At 44.4% G+C, this 17,020-nt stretch overlaps 1 protein-coding gene across 2 annotated transcripts in view; it reads left to right on the top strand.

Annotated features, from left to right (window-relative positions):
* The window catches only part of ITCH (itchy E3 ubiquitin protein ligase), a 981,537-nt gene that overhangs the window by 872,813 nt on the left and 91,704 nt on the right, over positions 1-17,020 (top strand). For both annotated transcript variants that reach the window (XM_078652175.1, XM_078652176.1), the window contains exon 21: positions 5,032-5,136. In XM_078652175.1, the coding sequence (XP_078508301.1) occupies positions 5,032-5,136 (105 nt within the window). The remainder of the gene's footprint in view (positions 1-5,031; positions 5,137-17,020) is intronic.

The following is a 17,020-nucleotide window of genomic DNA, read 5'->3' as shown; positions in this document are numbered from 1 at the left end:
TCTGGTAGAGACCGGATCTAGCCAGAGATTCCTTACACTCCTCACTTCCTCCTGGCTCTGGTAACTGAGTTCTCTTTGTCCTCATTGATTTCTTTGTCAGACTTCACATTCGGAATTCAGCCCTCAGTGATTATTTGAGACTTGAGTTCTCTTTGGTCTCAATCATTTTGTAAACAAATTCAAATACTGAATGATCAATTCAGTGATTATTTGACACACAGGTTTTTTAGGTCTCGCCTGTCGATGCGCATGCGCATCGAGCTTGCGAGACTATTGCGGCTTAACCACTCTTTAACTAACTTGCAAGGAATCGTGGCGATTCCTTGCAGTGCCCGTGACTTTTAAGCTCAATGCGCATGTGCATTGAGCTTAAAAGCGCGTGCACATCAGTTCCCTCAGCCGCAATCGCCGTCTGTTCCCTCAGCCGCATTCCTCCGACACCTTTTGAAGTGAAGCTTAGCTTCACTTCAAAGGCCCCGGCTTCTTCACACCCACATGCCGCTCTCCCCGCTCCGCCCCCTCCCCTGCCCGCCGTGTGCATTTCTCCTCCACCCCCTCCCCACAGCAATGCCCTCCGTCTTGTTTTTTTTTTTTTTTTGCATTACCAGCTTTTCAGTCTTTGACGGCCGCAGGCACACAGGTTTCTTTCATCAAGTCCCCGCTGCCTTTCGGCATCTGACCCCTCCCTCCTATTGACAGCCCGTCGTTTCTCTGGAAGCACCCTTTCTCTCGCAGGAACTAGCTACTCTCCGTCAGTGACCGTGTTTTCCCTGTCTCTCGCCAGCCTTTCCGTATGGGCGACTACTCGCTCCCTGTCACAAATTACTCTCTTGCGGTCACTTATCACTCTTTCTATAAAACTTCAGATATACGTTTGTGTGTGTACTCTGATCGTACATTACGTCATTCCATGGATTACGACACCACTGCTCGAGAGGCCATGCTCACTGTTGCTTGGCAACGGGTGAGCATGGCAGGCGATAGCAGAGGAGCCACGCGCGATCCTCATCGACAGCGCGTGGCCCCTGTGCAGTAGATTGAAGGGAGAGGAAGGTACGCAAATGCAGTGCTAAGCAGTCATGTTTATTTTCGTGGGTTTCAGTGTTTTGCCAGGTGAAGAGGCGATGTTACTTCAAGCTCGTAGCCCAACAGGTGAACGACGTTCATGCTTAAAGGCGGCAACTTGCGGGATAATCAGTGGGTTACTTTTCACGCATGCGCCTATAAATTTTTTATTTTACTAACTATATGGTTGTTAAAAATGTTTAATCTTTTTTTCCCGCGTGTCAACCCAAGTCCCTACTCTTTTGCCAAATTCCGGTAACAGCCCTACCTTTCTCACGTTGCATACCCGTACACACCCCCCTGCCCTCCCCTTCCCGCCGTGCATACCTGCCTGCCTTCCCCTTCTTGTATTGCATACTTTTCGCCATGCATACACCGCCCGTCCTCCCCTTCTCGCCGGGCATACACTGCCCGTCCTCCCCTTCTCGCTGTGCATACAACATTTGTCCTCCCCTTCTTGCTGTGCATACAACACCCGTCCTCCCCTTCTTGCCGTGCATACAAAGCCCACCCTCCCCTACTCTCCGTGCATTCCCCCGCCCGCCCATTCTCTCCATGCATTCCCCCGCCCGCCCTCCCCTTCTCTCTGTGCATTCCCCCGCCCGCCCTCCCCTTCTCTCCATGCATTCCCCCGCCCGCCCTCCCCTTCTCTCCGTGCATTCCCCCGCCCGCCCTCCCCTTCTCTCCGTGCATTCCCCCTCCCGCCCTCCCCTTCTCTCCGTGCATTCCCCCTCCCGCCCTCCCCTTCTCTCCGTGCATTCCCCTTCTCTCCGTGCATTCCCCTCACCCCCTTCTCTCCGTGCATTCCCCTCCCCTCCTCTCTCCGTGCATTCCCCCCCCTCCTCTCCGTGCATTACCCTCCCCCCTCTCTCCGTGCATTCCCCTCCCCCCCTCCTCTCCGTGCATTCCCCTTCCCTCCCCTTCTCTCCGTGCATTCCCCTTCCCTCCCCTCCCCTCCGTGCATTGATCTTCACCTAATCTCCCATTTCTGTCCCACACACATGCATCCTCACATTTCCTACTTTGATCAGTCACCGCCCTTGTCATCCTATATACTCCAGATCATAGACAAGGCCCTGAGAGTGTTTGACTCGGGCACTTCATTTCTGTTGACCATCTTTGGTTTGTCTGATGCCTTTGGTACTGTCCATATTGGGGTATTGAATGGTTCGTTGGGTATTCCAATGTATATATTGTGGTAGTGTTCTCAATTGGTTATAATCCTATCTGGTCAACCTGATCAAACGAGGTCAATTGTTAGGACTCTCTTCTTGTGTTTGTACTTCTTGCAGCATGGATGCCTCACTTGTCTCATTATACTGCTCCTTTTTTAAGCACTACTTTTTGTTCTTTTTAGGTCGAGCGACCTATCTCAATGCGCATGCGCATTGAGCGGGAGCTCGATATATTGCGGCTTAAACAGAGCTTACCGAGATCAGGCGTATCTCGCTCTCTTCCCGTCTCCCTTCACACATATGCCACCCCTTAACCCCTTGCCCCGGATCTATCCCCACCCGCTGTCCATCTCCATCCTCCGTCTGCCCCTGGGATTCCTCACCAGGATTCTGCCTATTCCACCACCACCGCTCCTTCAGCAGCGTTTCAGCGGCGTCCGTTACCAGGGCAACAATCAGGTTGAAGGGCCGTGTGCACTGTGGTTGTGCCGACATGTAAGCTCGAGTAAGTACGACCCAGGCTTAAACTTATATTGAAAAACTTCAATAGCGAGTGTCTTCATATTTTTAAGTATGTATATTTATTTTACATTTCATAATGTTTGATTCTATTCCTTTTTTAACTGCACAGCGTTTTTAATATTTGCGAACAGAAGTGTTTTGGTTGTTACTACGTTTATCAGAAGGCTATACTTTTGTCTTTAAAGATGGCTACTTCGCTGATGTCTGACTTTACTTTCTGCTTTATGCAAACGTGCCATTATGCATTGAGCATTTTTGTATTGCCATTGTGCAAGCGCATACAAATGTATTTTTTTTTATTCATCACACACCCTCTCATCCTCTCACCCTCACAAACCCTCACCCTCACCCATTGTCACACCCTCACCCACCCTCATCCTCACACCCTCACTCACCCTCACCCCCCCTCATCCTCACCCCCCCTCACAACCCTCTCACCCTCACTCAGCCTCACACCCTCACCCTCACACACTCACCCTCACACCCCCTCACTCACCCTCACACCACTCAGTGCTACAACACATATGTGTGTGTAGGTGCAAATGCAATGTTCTTGGATTTTCGTCACAATAAAATACACTGAACATAATCTTCACAAAATTTATTTACAAACGTTTAAGCTATTGCCATTATAAATTACAATAACTTTTATTTAAGTATTAATTATTTACAAAATTAAAAGCCATTGTTATTTGTAATATCAATACATCTAAGTCACGTAAATACAACACACATTGCATTACAAATGCTACAGGTGTCACATTTGCGAAAGTAAAAAATGTTGACATTGTAACTGACAAAGCTATTAATTTTGCTATTTTCAAAACCAACACATAAATAAAAAAAGTGTCATTTACAATACCAATCGCTCAAACTTTCCTAATGCGAAAAGTTAAAAGTATGGGCATTGTAAATCACAAAACAAAAAAATAAAATGTCATTTAGAAAACCAATAGCTCAAACTTTCCTACTGCGAGACCTATTGGCAACGCCAGTGCTTGTTTTGTTTTATCACTCTGTTTCAATTGGCCGTTTCTGTATGTGGGTTTTGAGCGTGGAAAATAATCACAGAAGAAACTGACGACAGCGAATCAGCGAGAGGGTGATATGGACTCTGTTGACGTCACATTGTGTGATGACGTCGATATGGAGTCGCACGGCACCCTCTTCCATCGCACGGAGGTACTGTGGAAAACATTTCCGTATTAGGTTTCTCTTCAAAGAAGACTGTGGTGTCCTGATACATCAGACTGCTCCACAAATACCCTCCAACTCCTTTTTAGGGACCCACGAGGGATCTAACCTTTGGTTTTCACCTTGTTAATGGGGTCTCCGTTTGAATTCTCTCATTTCAGTTTTTTCACATTTCTGACAAGCAATTGACCTTCCTTTTGGTGATTACTTCACCCAGAAGCTTCAGGCTCACTGAACCTCAATGCAGTTTACATCTTTGCACAGGAGAAAGTTATTATGCAAACCAAATGATCGTCTGCTAGAAAGTAGTCTCTGAATTTAATTTTGCTCATACAGTATCTTTGCTGCCCTTTTTATCCTCCACCTTACTCCACCAGTAATGAGAAGACACATAACCGATTGGTCTGAACGCAGTCTATATCTGGAATGATCTCACTTTCCATAAATAATGTTATGAATTGGTGGTTTGCTAATTCCGTTAGAGTTAAAGCAGCTGCCCCAGCTCTTCAGTGAAGTGTTCTTATTTAGCCAATCTGCCCAGCTGAATCCTGATTATCTGCGCATTCATTTACTAAACAGTTCTCTAGCAAACCAATAAGAGGGTGCTGTAATAGAGCAGTATTATCATATACATTGATTCGGTATTGAGACAAATTGTGTTTGATGGGTCGAGGATAAATGTAAACAAGTGAAAGAGGATTGTGTACTCCTAGGTCTTTAAAATCTCTATCTTTAATTACCAAATTTAATATGGCAGTATAATCTGCTTCATGTAATTGGACCTAAGGGGGTAGATTTCACAGAATCATGAGATTATTACTAGCATGAGGGGTGTTGAGCACTCCTGATTTTGAGAATCCAGTTGGAAAGAGCAAGGTCGAAATATCCCTGTAGTTGCCTAGGGTAAAAGATGCAAGGACCTTATTTTTCAGCAGTGATTACCATAAAAACAGTTAAAATAAATTATGGGAATGAGCTTTCATTTTATAATCTAGAGTGAAAAGGAAACACACTTGTAACATTGTTCACTTTGTTGTATAGGAAGATGAACTAAAGATGTTTTTTTCTTTTTCAGGTACTCCTATGTGGAATGCAAGAAATTGACTTGAATGACTGGCAAAGGCATGCCATTTACAGGCATTACACAAGAACAAGCAAGCAGATAATTTGGTTTTGGCAGGTGTGTAGCAGATTCTTGTCTTTTCAAAGATGTTAAATATTACAATTAAGTCAAAGATGCTGGGGAAGTGATTTAGGGGATGTACTATGCTTTGGATGTTCCTCTTCAGTGGTCCGGCTGCACCTTATTACAGCTTCGAAAACACATTTGGTGAGAAAAACTCTAATTTTCTCTGCTCAGGTAAGTCCATCATTAAGAGTGCCAGGAACTTCTATTCTTACCCCATTTTAAGTGAACTGCAAAAGCACAAGATGAAACATGTGCAAATGTTAATCATATTTGCTCAAAATCAGGCTACTGTTATTTCATGGTTGCCTGCATCTGGAGACGCTTCCTCTAGAGTTGCATTGGAAGGTTCTAGACCATGGCTCAGTAACAGGCAGATATTTGTTCTACGTTTGTCAACTTCCTTTTCAGGATGTAGAGAATTCTCTTTGCTACTGTGTAGAACTTTTCCATTGATCTGCAGGTCCAGTGTGAGGTGTTGGTCTAATGCGAGGAACTGGTCTAAGGGAGAGAGTTGCAAGTTTGGGGACCGTGGGGGGCAATAACTCTTAAACCAGTTGTATACAGCGACAGCTGGTGCTTTGGTGCTACTTCAAAGGGTGCCTGCCCTTGGGAAAAGATAATATCTTCCAGTGTGGGCTGTTGGTCCAGAGTGGTGTTAGTATTGCAGATTGGAGAGCCAGTTTATTGCTGATGGAGGAAATTCTATTTGATGTAGTTGCTTAATTAGAGGAGTAGAAAATAAATTTGTCAATGGAAAATGCTGCTCCCGTGGGAGAGGTCTTCTTGGATGTGATCCTGGGTCTTTCTGTACTGTGGTGCCTGTGGGTGGGGTACTGTTGTGGTGCAACTGCTACTGGTGAGGTAGCACCAGTCAGAAATCCAACCCAATTCATCTCACCGACACAACCTACCATCAGTGTTTTTACCCTAATTTTCCAACAGGTTGGCCAAAAATATGGGCAAACATGGTTATAACACATTATCCCAGCATTGCAAATTTTTCACAGCAAGAGATCAGTACAAATCAGGAAATAATAAATCATACTAATCAAAAAGGATCAGTACAAATCAGGAAAAAATAAATCATACTAATCAAACCTTCGTGATTTAAGGCTTGCGGGTCCTGTGATCGGCAGAAGTCGTCCACGAACCCCACCGCATCTGTATTTGGTACCTGTTTGGGCACATGATTCGGCGTCCTATGACTCCTGTCAACTGCTTCTGCCTAAAACGCTTAAGGAGCTATGGATGAAGCTGGTGGTGGCGCGAGCGTCCCAACTCTCTAAGGCGTCCCGTAAGCCTTGATTAACATCGCACTCCAGGACCAGTTAGCGAGGTCGCTCCAGGAGCCATTCCCGTGGAAGTTGTTCACTGTCATCCTCTCGGGTAATTCAAAACGCAAGCGACCCAAGCCGCTTCGGACCCGTACGTCGCCTATGGAGTCACGAAAGAGGTCTGCCCATACACTTGGTTGTTTCCACCTTTGGCGCTTGGCTCCGATCAGCCGACATTGTTACTGGCGCCAGTGGTACACAGACCTCCAAGGGTTTCACTTTCAATGCCAGTGGGTGCTCAATCGATCTCGATGGCGGCGCCGCATGACTCTCAACTTCGATGCGGGTGCCACACGGTGCTGATGACGACGACGCTCGATTCCGTACTTTGTTTGACATATCGCTTATAGAGCCGCTGGCTCAGACTTTGATTCTGGGCTCCGCTCCTTGTGGACCCACCTGACACTATTACTCCTTGATCAAGTGAATTTGAAAGAGCGGATATGTTTCTTCCCCAATCAGATTGAACCCCTTTGGACACCAGTTGGATTTTTGAGCTGGGAAATGTGAGTGGTTTAAAATCATCTCCAGCCTCGGTTCTTCTGTCCCCTCCTAGATTAGCTCATCATTTGCAGACATGTTGAAGTGAGTTGCTGAGGTTTTAAACATTCCACTTTCCTCTGTTGCTACGTCCAGGGACGCTTTGTTGGACATTTTGCACCAGAGTCAGTCCGAAGAGGTGTCAGTGCTTCCTTATTGCAAAGTTATATCTGATATCTTGTTCGAGGCCTGGGCCAAACCTGATACAGGCCCTCCTATTGAGCGTTCTGTTTCTCATAGACCATGTCCGGCCCTTGACCCGGCCTGTCCTATGAAACATCCTACCTATCAAAGCTTTGTGGTTTAGACAGCTTTGGCTGTACAAACGTTTGTTTCTGTTTCACCTACCCCTCCAGATATGGAGGCTAAAACGACTGGATACATGTGGCAGGTGCATTTTTGCTTCAACCAGTTTAGCTTTGAGGTCCACCAATACTTTGTGTGTACATGCTCGTTTCACCCATGCTTTGTGGGATTCATTGGCTGATATATTACCATCCATTCCAGAGAAGAGTTGTGCCGCCTTTGCTCCCTTACTATGTAATGGAATGCAGGTGGCCAAACTTCTAATACGTTGTGGAATGGATACCACTAATTCATTTGCTACGGCCATGGGCTCGTCTATAGTGCTCCGTTGCTGCATTTGGTTGCGCACCTTTGGGTTCTCAGAGGCAATTCAGCAGGCATTTGTTGGCATGCACTTTGATGGTACTCATTTATTTCGGGCACAGGTTGATTCATCTCTGCAGCAATTCGGCTGCAGTGGAGGTAGTGTGGAGCCCTAATTTTGTTTTATTTCTGTCTATCTCTTTCCATTACTAGGTTGAGGGAAGGAATTTTGTCTTTGATTTTTTACAAAATATGGGCAATATTTGGTAGTGCCTTTACTGTTCATTTATTTGCGCATCCGAATGTGAATGTTCCTGTTTTCTACAGGTATTATATTTTAACACTGTCAAGGACAGGTTCTTTCTTTGTGAACCCTACCGGGGTTTAGTACATATTGTAAAGGGTTGTGGTGGTCTCTGAGGATTAGCTCCATGCTCAAGAGATCATTTTTCAGATGTTAAGAGGGACTACCTATGCACTTGCTCCTGGTGGCGCATTTTTCAGTATTCTTATTAGCTTTATATATATTACCTTTGGTATCCCTTGTAGGGACCTTCTTCTTTTTACCCTTAGGGGATTATATAATTATCCATAACTTGTTGCATATAAATCGTTTGACAATGAACCTTTTCCTCTACCTTGTCCTCGTGGGGGAGGTCCTTTGGGCGTCTTTTGTTGCCTTTAGGTGTTGGAGTCCCGTCTGAGTCAATAGAGAGCAGGTCTCTTCTGTGCAGTCTATGTAGTGGCTTCGCTGTTGGTTCAGCTTGGGTTTTCTTTGTTAATTATATCCTGCATTAATGTAGCGATAGTTTGTTTTACTTTTTCTCCGCTATGCTTAAGCAAGTAGTATTATGTTGGGGGTCACCACATCGGGCCTGACACGGATATCAAGGTTACAGTGATGATTTTATATGCAACCAAAGACTCTCTATATGTGTACTCCTCTTTTGGTTGGTGTTTTGCATACATGGTTATTTTCTGGTCGTTCTGTATGTCACATAATAGTTTCATCCATTTTGCGTGAACTCCTTTGTTTATTACTACCTAATTCTCACAATGTTATCATCTATATTCTTGAATTTAGGTGTTCTTAGGAATTGCCCGTTTCCTGTGGGTTTACGTCCACAGAAATCTCTTTTATTGTGCTCTTTAAGGTGTCTTAATATTCTGCCTTTAGGGGCTATTTTTGCGACTGTCCCATTCTATTATGGGTAGCACTTCTTTCTGAAAGATGCTCTTTTTGCCTTTATATCATACCACAGTATACGAAGGACTATCAGGTTACTGCCCATCTACTTCCTGTGGTTTCGACTTTTTCTGCTTCTGTACGACAATTTCTCCTCTAATGAGCCATTTTAGCTCCTAATTAGCTTGCATCTGATCAGTGGATTGGATTTTTGTTGTTTAGTTTTGTTCATGTGGGTGCATTGCCGTCTAGTAGGGGTGGCTTGGTGGAGTGCATGTTTTGCACGTCAACAGCCAGGTTTGTTCTCTGGCATCTCCACTCATTAATTAATTTTTTTGCTCAGATTCCCAATATGCCCATGCTCTGTCCGATATGCCCTTTTGTTAAATAAACAGAATGGATGTCTCTTTCTGATATTTCCAATATTGTTTTTTCCTACACTTGGTCCTCTTAAGGCCAAGTGATATCCTTATGTTCTTGGTTTCTTTTCCTGTAATTCTCTTCAGGATTATAGTCTTTGCAGCCTCAGTTGCGGCTCTTGGTTGGTGTTGTTTTTAATGCTTCACCATCCAGGTTTTCTGTAAAAGGGTATGTCTCTTTCTTTTTACCAAGTGTTTTGGAACTCTGTTCCTGATTATATACTTCCAGACGTCTTCTTCTTTTTGGACATCAGCCTGGTTGTGGCTTCTGTCTTTAATTGGGATGTTTACAAGTACATGACTGTGTATGTACGTATATCTATAAAGTGATGCTATATACATAGGTGCATCATTATGTATGATTTTGTATCGTTTTTCACATGTTAATGATTGTCCATCTGCAGTTGCAATTTAAGAGCAGGTTTGCGTATATCTTGTGTAAATGTTTTCTCTCTCTCTCTCTTTGTTGCAGTGCTACCTTTATTTTGTATTGTGTATGCACTTGCTCTTCTTTTTCACTTTTTGGAGCCCGCACTTAGCGATCCTGCTGGTCTTTACTCTACCTTTGAGTGTTTGTTTCTAGGACAAGTGTTCCATTTTACTCAGTACTTGTTCTTGAGCGACCCTTCTGAATTTTTGGTGCATGCATTAATCCATGCTTACTTAGGTATGACTGTGTTCTAGGTCTCCTTTCTCTGTTTTCTCGTGGTATGCCTCCCTAGAATACAATTCTGCTGGTAAAAGGGACTATAGCTCGTTGACATTTGCTTTTGCTGCTGTGCGTCAAGATTCCAGCTGTCCTTAAGTCATCACATTTGGAATTATAGGATTTTTATTACAACTTTCACAGTGATCCTCTGACACAGTGTTGTTTCTTTGTCATAATCAATTTTTTTCCGTGCTTTCCAAGGCATTTTCTTCTTTATGTTCTCAGTGGTTCTTTCCACAGTGGTTATGAGGAGATGATGATCCTTCTCCTGTAACTTCCTACACAAGTCCGGTCTTTTCTCTTAATTTAGACCGGCTATTTCTCTTCGACAACTTTTGATAGGATCAGTTTGCAGAACCTCCTCCAGGTGAGGTATATTTATGGCATTTAATTCAAAGTTAAGGAATCTGCGGCTAGATGTCTCGATCAGAAGAACAAATTATTTACCTTTGGTAACACATTATCTGGTAGAGGCATAGCCTAGCCACAGATTCCTTAATGCCCTCCTTATGAACAGATTGTAGAATTACAGTTACACACCTTGAAAGAACTTGGTTTCCCTCACCAGTGGTCTCTGGTTTGTCCTTCCAAGCAAGCTCTTTGTCTTGGTGTTATGATGTCTTTCTTTAAAACTTTGTAACTATTGTTAACAAAAATGTTCTACACTTTTGTGGCACACTGTTTCCAAAGACGGCTTCTATGGTGGATCCGGGAGTTGACGTGAAATCTGGTCACAGAAGATACTGATGTTACGCGTTGGTGAGCAACTCATATGGACTCCTGTGAAATCACTGATGTGGTCGATACGGAGTCACGCGATGCGACTTAACGACGCGCAGAGCGGCTGCTGAAAAAATTCTGGATATAGTCTGGCGCCTGGGGAGAATTCAAAAGTTAAGGAATCTGCAGCTAGACTGTCTCTACCAGATAATGCATTACCAAAGGTACGTAACTTGTTCAATAAGACCATGCCAGTGAATATCACTGATCTGGATGGCAACCACAACATTGCCAAGAAACATGACAAATTTTCCCCTTTCAAAATTAGAACACCAAAGCAAGGATCCACTAGATAAACATTACGTTGGATGCTAAAATAACAGTGACGTTAATCCAATATTGATACTGAACAGGCATGATGCTGGATTCAGTTTTACTCTGGAGGAAAGGACAGATCATCTGATTAAGAGAGAGAGCGAGCGAGAGAGAGAGAACACTTTGTTTATTTAGACCGTAGTCTTTAAACAAAACACAATAGGGATCCAGGTAATGGTGACAATATACATTCTAAAACCAATAAATTACTATTAAAATACATTTAAGAAAAAAAAAATGATAGCTCCCTCAAACAATCATAACTCATTAAACACAGATTATAGAAGCATCTAAATCCATTAAACTCTCATTGACGGGAGAGCACTAAAATACATTTAGAGACAATGCCTCTCCTGTAATTTCTCCCTTACAAAATCTTTTGTAGCTTTCAGAAATGTACTCATTGCAATGTCTAGAGATGGCAGTCCGCCTGTGACAACGTAATCCTACAACAGATGAACTATCCAAGGCGCATAAAAACACGGTTAACAGAAGAATATATAGAAAGGTTAACTAGGCTGCAACAAAATATTGAGCTAGGACGTGTGAGTGGTCTAAATTTGGCTTGGTATGTAGAGAAAATAAATCAAGTGGTACAAAGTCTTCGTGTAGAACTTAGAACTGACGTAAGGGTTACTAAGAGTAAGCAAAACACTCAGGCAAGACTAGGAAAATGGTTTAATACTGACTGCCTAAATAAGAAAAGAGAATTAAGGAGAGAAGAGCGTAGCCTGCGTAAAAAATTTGACCAGACCAGGACTTACATCCTAGGCTTGGACTTCTTCCTCGTCTTGCCTTAAATCCCCGCTATTTGTTTCCTGGGTGGCCTGGGCGACACACTGTGGTGGCAGCCTCAGAGATGAGGATAGACGAGGTGACATTAATAGTCCCTTTTAACCAGTTAAGGATTGTAGGGATTGGTTAGCCCGATTTACGGAATCCATCGTTTGTTCATCGAAAATTGAGGACCCCCTTTCCATGATTCCTCTCCTACTATTTCTACTTCGGCAGATGGAGATTTTGCAGGTGAGAAGACCCTTTTGAAGTGCTTCCCCACAAAGTCTTTCAGGGAGTTGGATGCTGTACCCCCCTTTCGTCCCTCTTGTGGTGACTCCTTAGATATTTTCTCTTTTTTCTTCTGTACTCGCTTTGAATTTGCTTTTTCCCCTGGGCACATTAAACTTTCTCCTGAAGCTTTCTGGTCTGTAGGCTCTTTTTGCTTCTGTATATGCCCCAGTCTGCTTTTATTCTTCCTGGGAGCCATCTTTAAACTCTTCAAATTATATATGTTAACTTCTTTGAGACTAAATGCCTGTGCCCCACCTGACGCTGCCCCCCTGTTCCAGACTCAGTTCTTAAAACAGGGGTGGCCACCAAATTATGCTTGTTGAAAGAAAGGAAATCTATTCACTTACCTCTGTTGTGCTTTATGCGTATACCTGCTGTACTCTACGCACAACAGAGACTGCACTGCTTCCTATTAAAACACAAATCCTCCACCTCAGGGATTTGTTTAATCAAGTATGGAACAAAGTGCTGGAAACTCCGGGAGGCACTCGTTCCGGCACAAAAGAACATAAACAAAAGAATATACCGTACTCTCAATGGAGGCGGTGCTGCCAGCTCCTGCCGCGCGCCTCAATGAAAGGGGAGAGGGCAGTCAATGGCTCACGCTGTCGACATCAGGGGAAAATACTCGCGGCTTCTGCCGCGTTTAAGGTAAAGTTTTGGCGCTCCTGCCGTGTTGTAATTAACTCACTGCCTCTGCCACGTTAAGGTGAAGTTTTGGTGGCTAATGCCAACTTGCAATTAACTTGCGGCTTCTGCCACGTTAAGATGAAGTTTTGGCGGCTACTGCCGCGTTGAAATTGATTTGCAACTTCTGCCGCTTTAGGGAAAAGTTATGGCGGCTCCTGCCACTTCAGACTTTGATTTGCGGCTTCTGCCGCATGGAGGAAATGAGGCACCTACCGCTCACGAAAGGTTTGCGCGGCTCCTGCAGCGGTACCGGAACACTCGCAGCTTCCAGGAGTTATGTAGAGACCCCCACTACTTGGGGGCTGCAGGGGCAGCAGGCTGGGGCGGCGAACCGGGAGCTGACGGTGCAGTGTCTTTGGCATCTTCCTCCTTGCTCGTCTGCAGCCGACAGCGAGGCATCTGATTGAATGGAGATCATTCTGAAGCCCTGATAGTGTATTGACCATAAGACTTTCCAATGCAGTCTGAGTTGAGAGGCTGTACAATCCTGGTATGCCACGGTGCACCTCATTGAAAGAATGTAACCTGTGAGTCATACTTGATTCAAAGTCGCCCTCCTCCCACAAATGCATACAGTTTTCAGTCTATAACTGTTCCTCCTCTGAAAATCCTATTGCTCATCTCTCCTGATCACATGCGGTGCATTCTTAGACTGCAAAGTTTCCTTAATTAGGCCAGCCCACTATGCCTTGTATACAAGCGACAAAATTATCCCAGCCGTGAAAGCTGTACACTGGATACCTGTGGATATGTGGGTCAAGTTCAAAATCCCCTGTATCATCCACAAGGCCTTGTGCGGAAAAGGACCAGGCTACCTGTAAATACCTTACACTCAAGCACACCTGCAGTATAAACCTGGTCTTAACGACTGCAAATCACCATAGTAAATTTGTCCTCAGACATCTAAAGAATCTATTTCAGAAATGGCAAGAAAACCGAACTATTGCAAACCACGGTGAACTAATTTCTTGGAAATGGGAGCAGTTTTTGAAGACCATTTGACTGTCATCCTCCCTGCACCAATTAGACTGTGACCTGCCAATACAGATATACACACTCTACCTCATCTGAAGGTGTCTGAAGAATCCTTGAGGAAAAAACATAGCACTATTAAAAGGCCAAATGAAATTAACAGTATATGGGCAGACTAGTCTAATCTCATCAACGTGCTGTCAGTCAGCCAGTGACATGTAAAGCATTTGCTGTGAATGGACAAATCTGTTAGGCTATGCAAAACAGCCCATGTGTTGTCCCATAACAGTTTGAAAACAGACTATCATTGTTCAATGCGAAAATTATTTAACACATAGAAAGTAACACTCACCTAACCCCAAATTATCTTGCACCATTTAGAATCCATTTAGAATCCACAATTTACAGTTAAGAAGAAGGGATGGTGAAGTATGCAAATAAGATCAAAGCATCTGACCTACCTGATAAATCCTGTCTGACCGCATGCGTTAATGAATTTCTCTGACAGCATGCATTAATGAATTTCTCTGAACACTGGCTCTTCAAAGGTGAAGTTCATCATGCATCGCTTCACAAAGCCATGACTGACTGAACACACATGCTTAAGTCTGATTCTAAAACATATCTGCCTCTTGGGCTCTTATTGAACGACATACTATTTCAAATCTCCCTAATATTAATGAAATATTTAAAATGAAAAGTACAAGATACCTACAGTTGTAGGTTGAGCAAAAGATTGATCTTCCCGTCAGAATTTGGACTTTTAACTTTTGATGTGAACTGAAAGCAAAAATTAGGTCTTGATCACAGTTAGTTCTGATCCTGCTTGACCTAATAGTATGAAACCTCACAATAGGTTTATAGGTACTTCAGTGCCCTTATGCACTGGTTGCTCCAGGTTGGGGCCTACCTTCCACCCCCCCTTTATTACTAGGGTTCTGGGCCCTCTGCTATCCTCTAGGTTGGGGTCTTTTGGCTGTGCCTCGGCCCTTTGTTCCTTATGAGGGTTGTCATACTCTGTGATGGGGCTGTCTTGGAGTTTTGCCACTCCTGGTTTGTCCTGGACTGGTTCCCCTTCATTGTTTTTGGTTGGGGTTGTAGTCCTGCTACATGTTATCAAGACATTTTTACATATGTTCTGTGTCTCCAAGGGGGCTATCTCCGTACTGGCAGGGTTGCTGCTCAGGGCTGGGCTCTGTTCTTTATTCTTTTCCCTGCCTTTGGGTACTGCAGTGCCTGGCACTGCTCTTTATGGTGTTGTTCCTCACCATTTCTTTTTCCACTTTTTCTGCTCTTTCGCACACTGTTCCTATACTCTCACAGTTTTGCCTGCTGGCTCCGCGTTGTGGAGTGGAAAAGTTCTTCGAAGAAAACTGACATAGGCGTGCCGGGGTGGGACTTGTGACCTCGCTGACGTCACGTCGCGGACAACGCCTGGGCGGAGTCGCGTGATGCCATCCCCCCGGCGCGCAGGTATGCTGTGGCAAAAAGTTTTCCGTATCCAGTCTCACGCCTGGGGATAATTCTATGTTAAGGAATCTGCGGCTAGAATCGTCTCTACCAGATACATCGTTACCGAAGGTAAGTATCTCGTACTTCATTTCGAGATCTTTGTTTCAGCAGGTACGAGCTTGCACAATACTCCTCCCCCCCCCCTCTTTCTCTGATGATTCGCCAATAATGCTAGGTATTGAGAGTCCGAGAAAGAAGCCTGCTCCCTTCACATGGAGATTTTCCCCATACTCCCTGATGGGTAGTGTCTTTAGGTCTGAATTGGCTGAAGCCATAGAAAGCTTTTTTGATACAAATATTGTATCTGTCCACTGGTTTTCCACTGTTTGGAAAACGTTTAAAGTGTTAATCAGGGGTGTGGCCATGTCCAAGCATTCTTGGATCCTTCGATCTATCCGACAACGATTGGTTGTTTTGGAAAAGTGATTGGCAGAATTAGAGAAGGAGGTCCTTGAAGATGGCAATACTTAATGGCAGCTGATAACTTGAAGGAAGCTCTTGAAGAGTACCATGAGCTCGCAGACAGCGACATAAAACACTTGGGGAAATATGCAGTCGCTAGGACATACGGGGAAGGAGAGCGCCCGGGCGTGGTGCTGGCTGCCTTTTTGTGTGGCATGAGGGTGGAGGAGAATGTGTCGGAGCTGCGAGCTGCAGATGGGGAGCTACTGACTGACCCTACAGAGATAGCAGGAAGGTTTAGCCAATATTATTCAGAATTGTACCGCACTAGAACGGGATCAGATGCAGCAGTAATTTTAGAATACCTAGAGAATATTCAGATGCCATGGTTATCTAATGAGCATAGGGAGCATTTAATGAAACCATTAGACTCTAACGATGTACTTACTACACTCAATTCAATGCGAGTGGGTAGCGCTCCTGGGTTGGACGGCCTCACCGTAGCGTTTTATAAAGAATTCAAGGAGCTACTTATCCCTCATCTGATCACGCTATTTGAGGAGATGGGTGAGGATGGGACTATGCCCCCCTCAATGAGAAAAGAACTTATTGTCACTTTATTAAAATCAGGTAAACCTTCGGACGAATGTTCTTCCTTTAGGCCCTTATTGCTCCTGAATGTTGACACTAAACTCTTTGAGAAGCTCTTGAGTAATCGCCTTGCCGCGCTGGTACCGTTAATGGTGGGCCCAGAGCAATTGGGTTTTGTTCCGGAGCGCAACTTGTCTTACAATCTGAGAACTGTGTATGGTGGAATACAACACGTTCAACCTGAGGTTAAAGCGGCTGTGGTCTCTTTGGATGCAGAAAAGGCCTTTAATTCCGTAGAATGGAACTTTATGTATGCTGTATTAAGACGCATGGAGGTAGGGGAAATTTTTCTTAGACTGGTGGAAGTGCTGTACAGCTCTCCCGAGTTGGTGACATTGTCACAACCCCAATTAAAATATCAAGAGGTACCCATGCACGGTTGCCCGCTGTCCCCATTGCTTTACGCCTTAGTGGCTGAGCCCCTTGCTTGTGCTTTAAGAGAATATCACGGCCACAGGGGTATTAGATTTCCCAAATATAACCTCATTGTGTCAGCCTACGTGGACAACACGCTGTTGTATGTCAGGGATCCGGAGACCAACCTGACCCCGATCCTAGATGAGGTTGTGCGGTACGGTGAAATGTCTGGACTGAAAATCAATTGGTTTGACAATTTTTCCTTTATCTCCAGCTACCGTGCCTGTTGGCCTGGACTACCCCCTACAGTGAACCTCAGACCCAGTCCGTT

This window comes from Lissotriton helveticus, chromosome 7 (assembly GCF_964261635.1).
Source record: "Lissotriton helveticus chromosome 7, aLisHel1.1, whole genome shotgun sequence".
Classification (NCBI taxonomy): Eukaryota; Metazoa; Chordata; class Amphibia; order Caudata; family Salamandridae; genus Lissotriton; species Lissotriton helveticus.
Note: the sequence above shows the minus strand (reverse complement) of the source record. Positions and strands in the feature narration are given on the sequence as shown.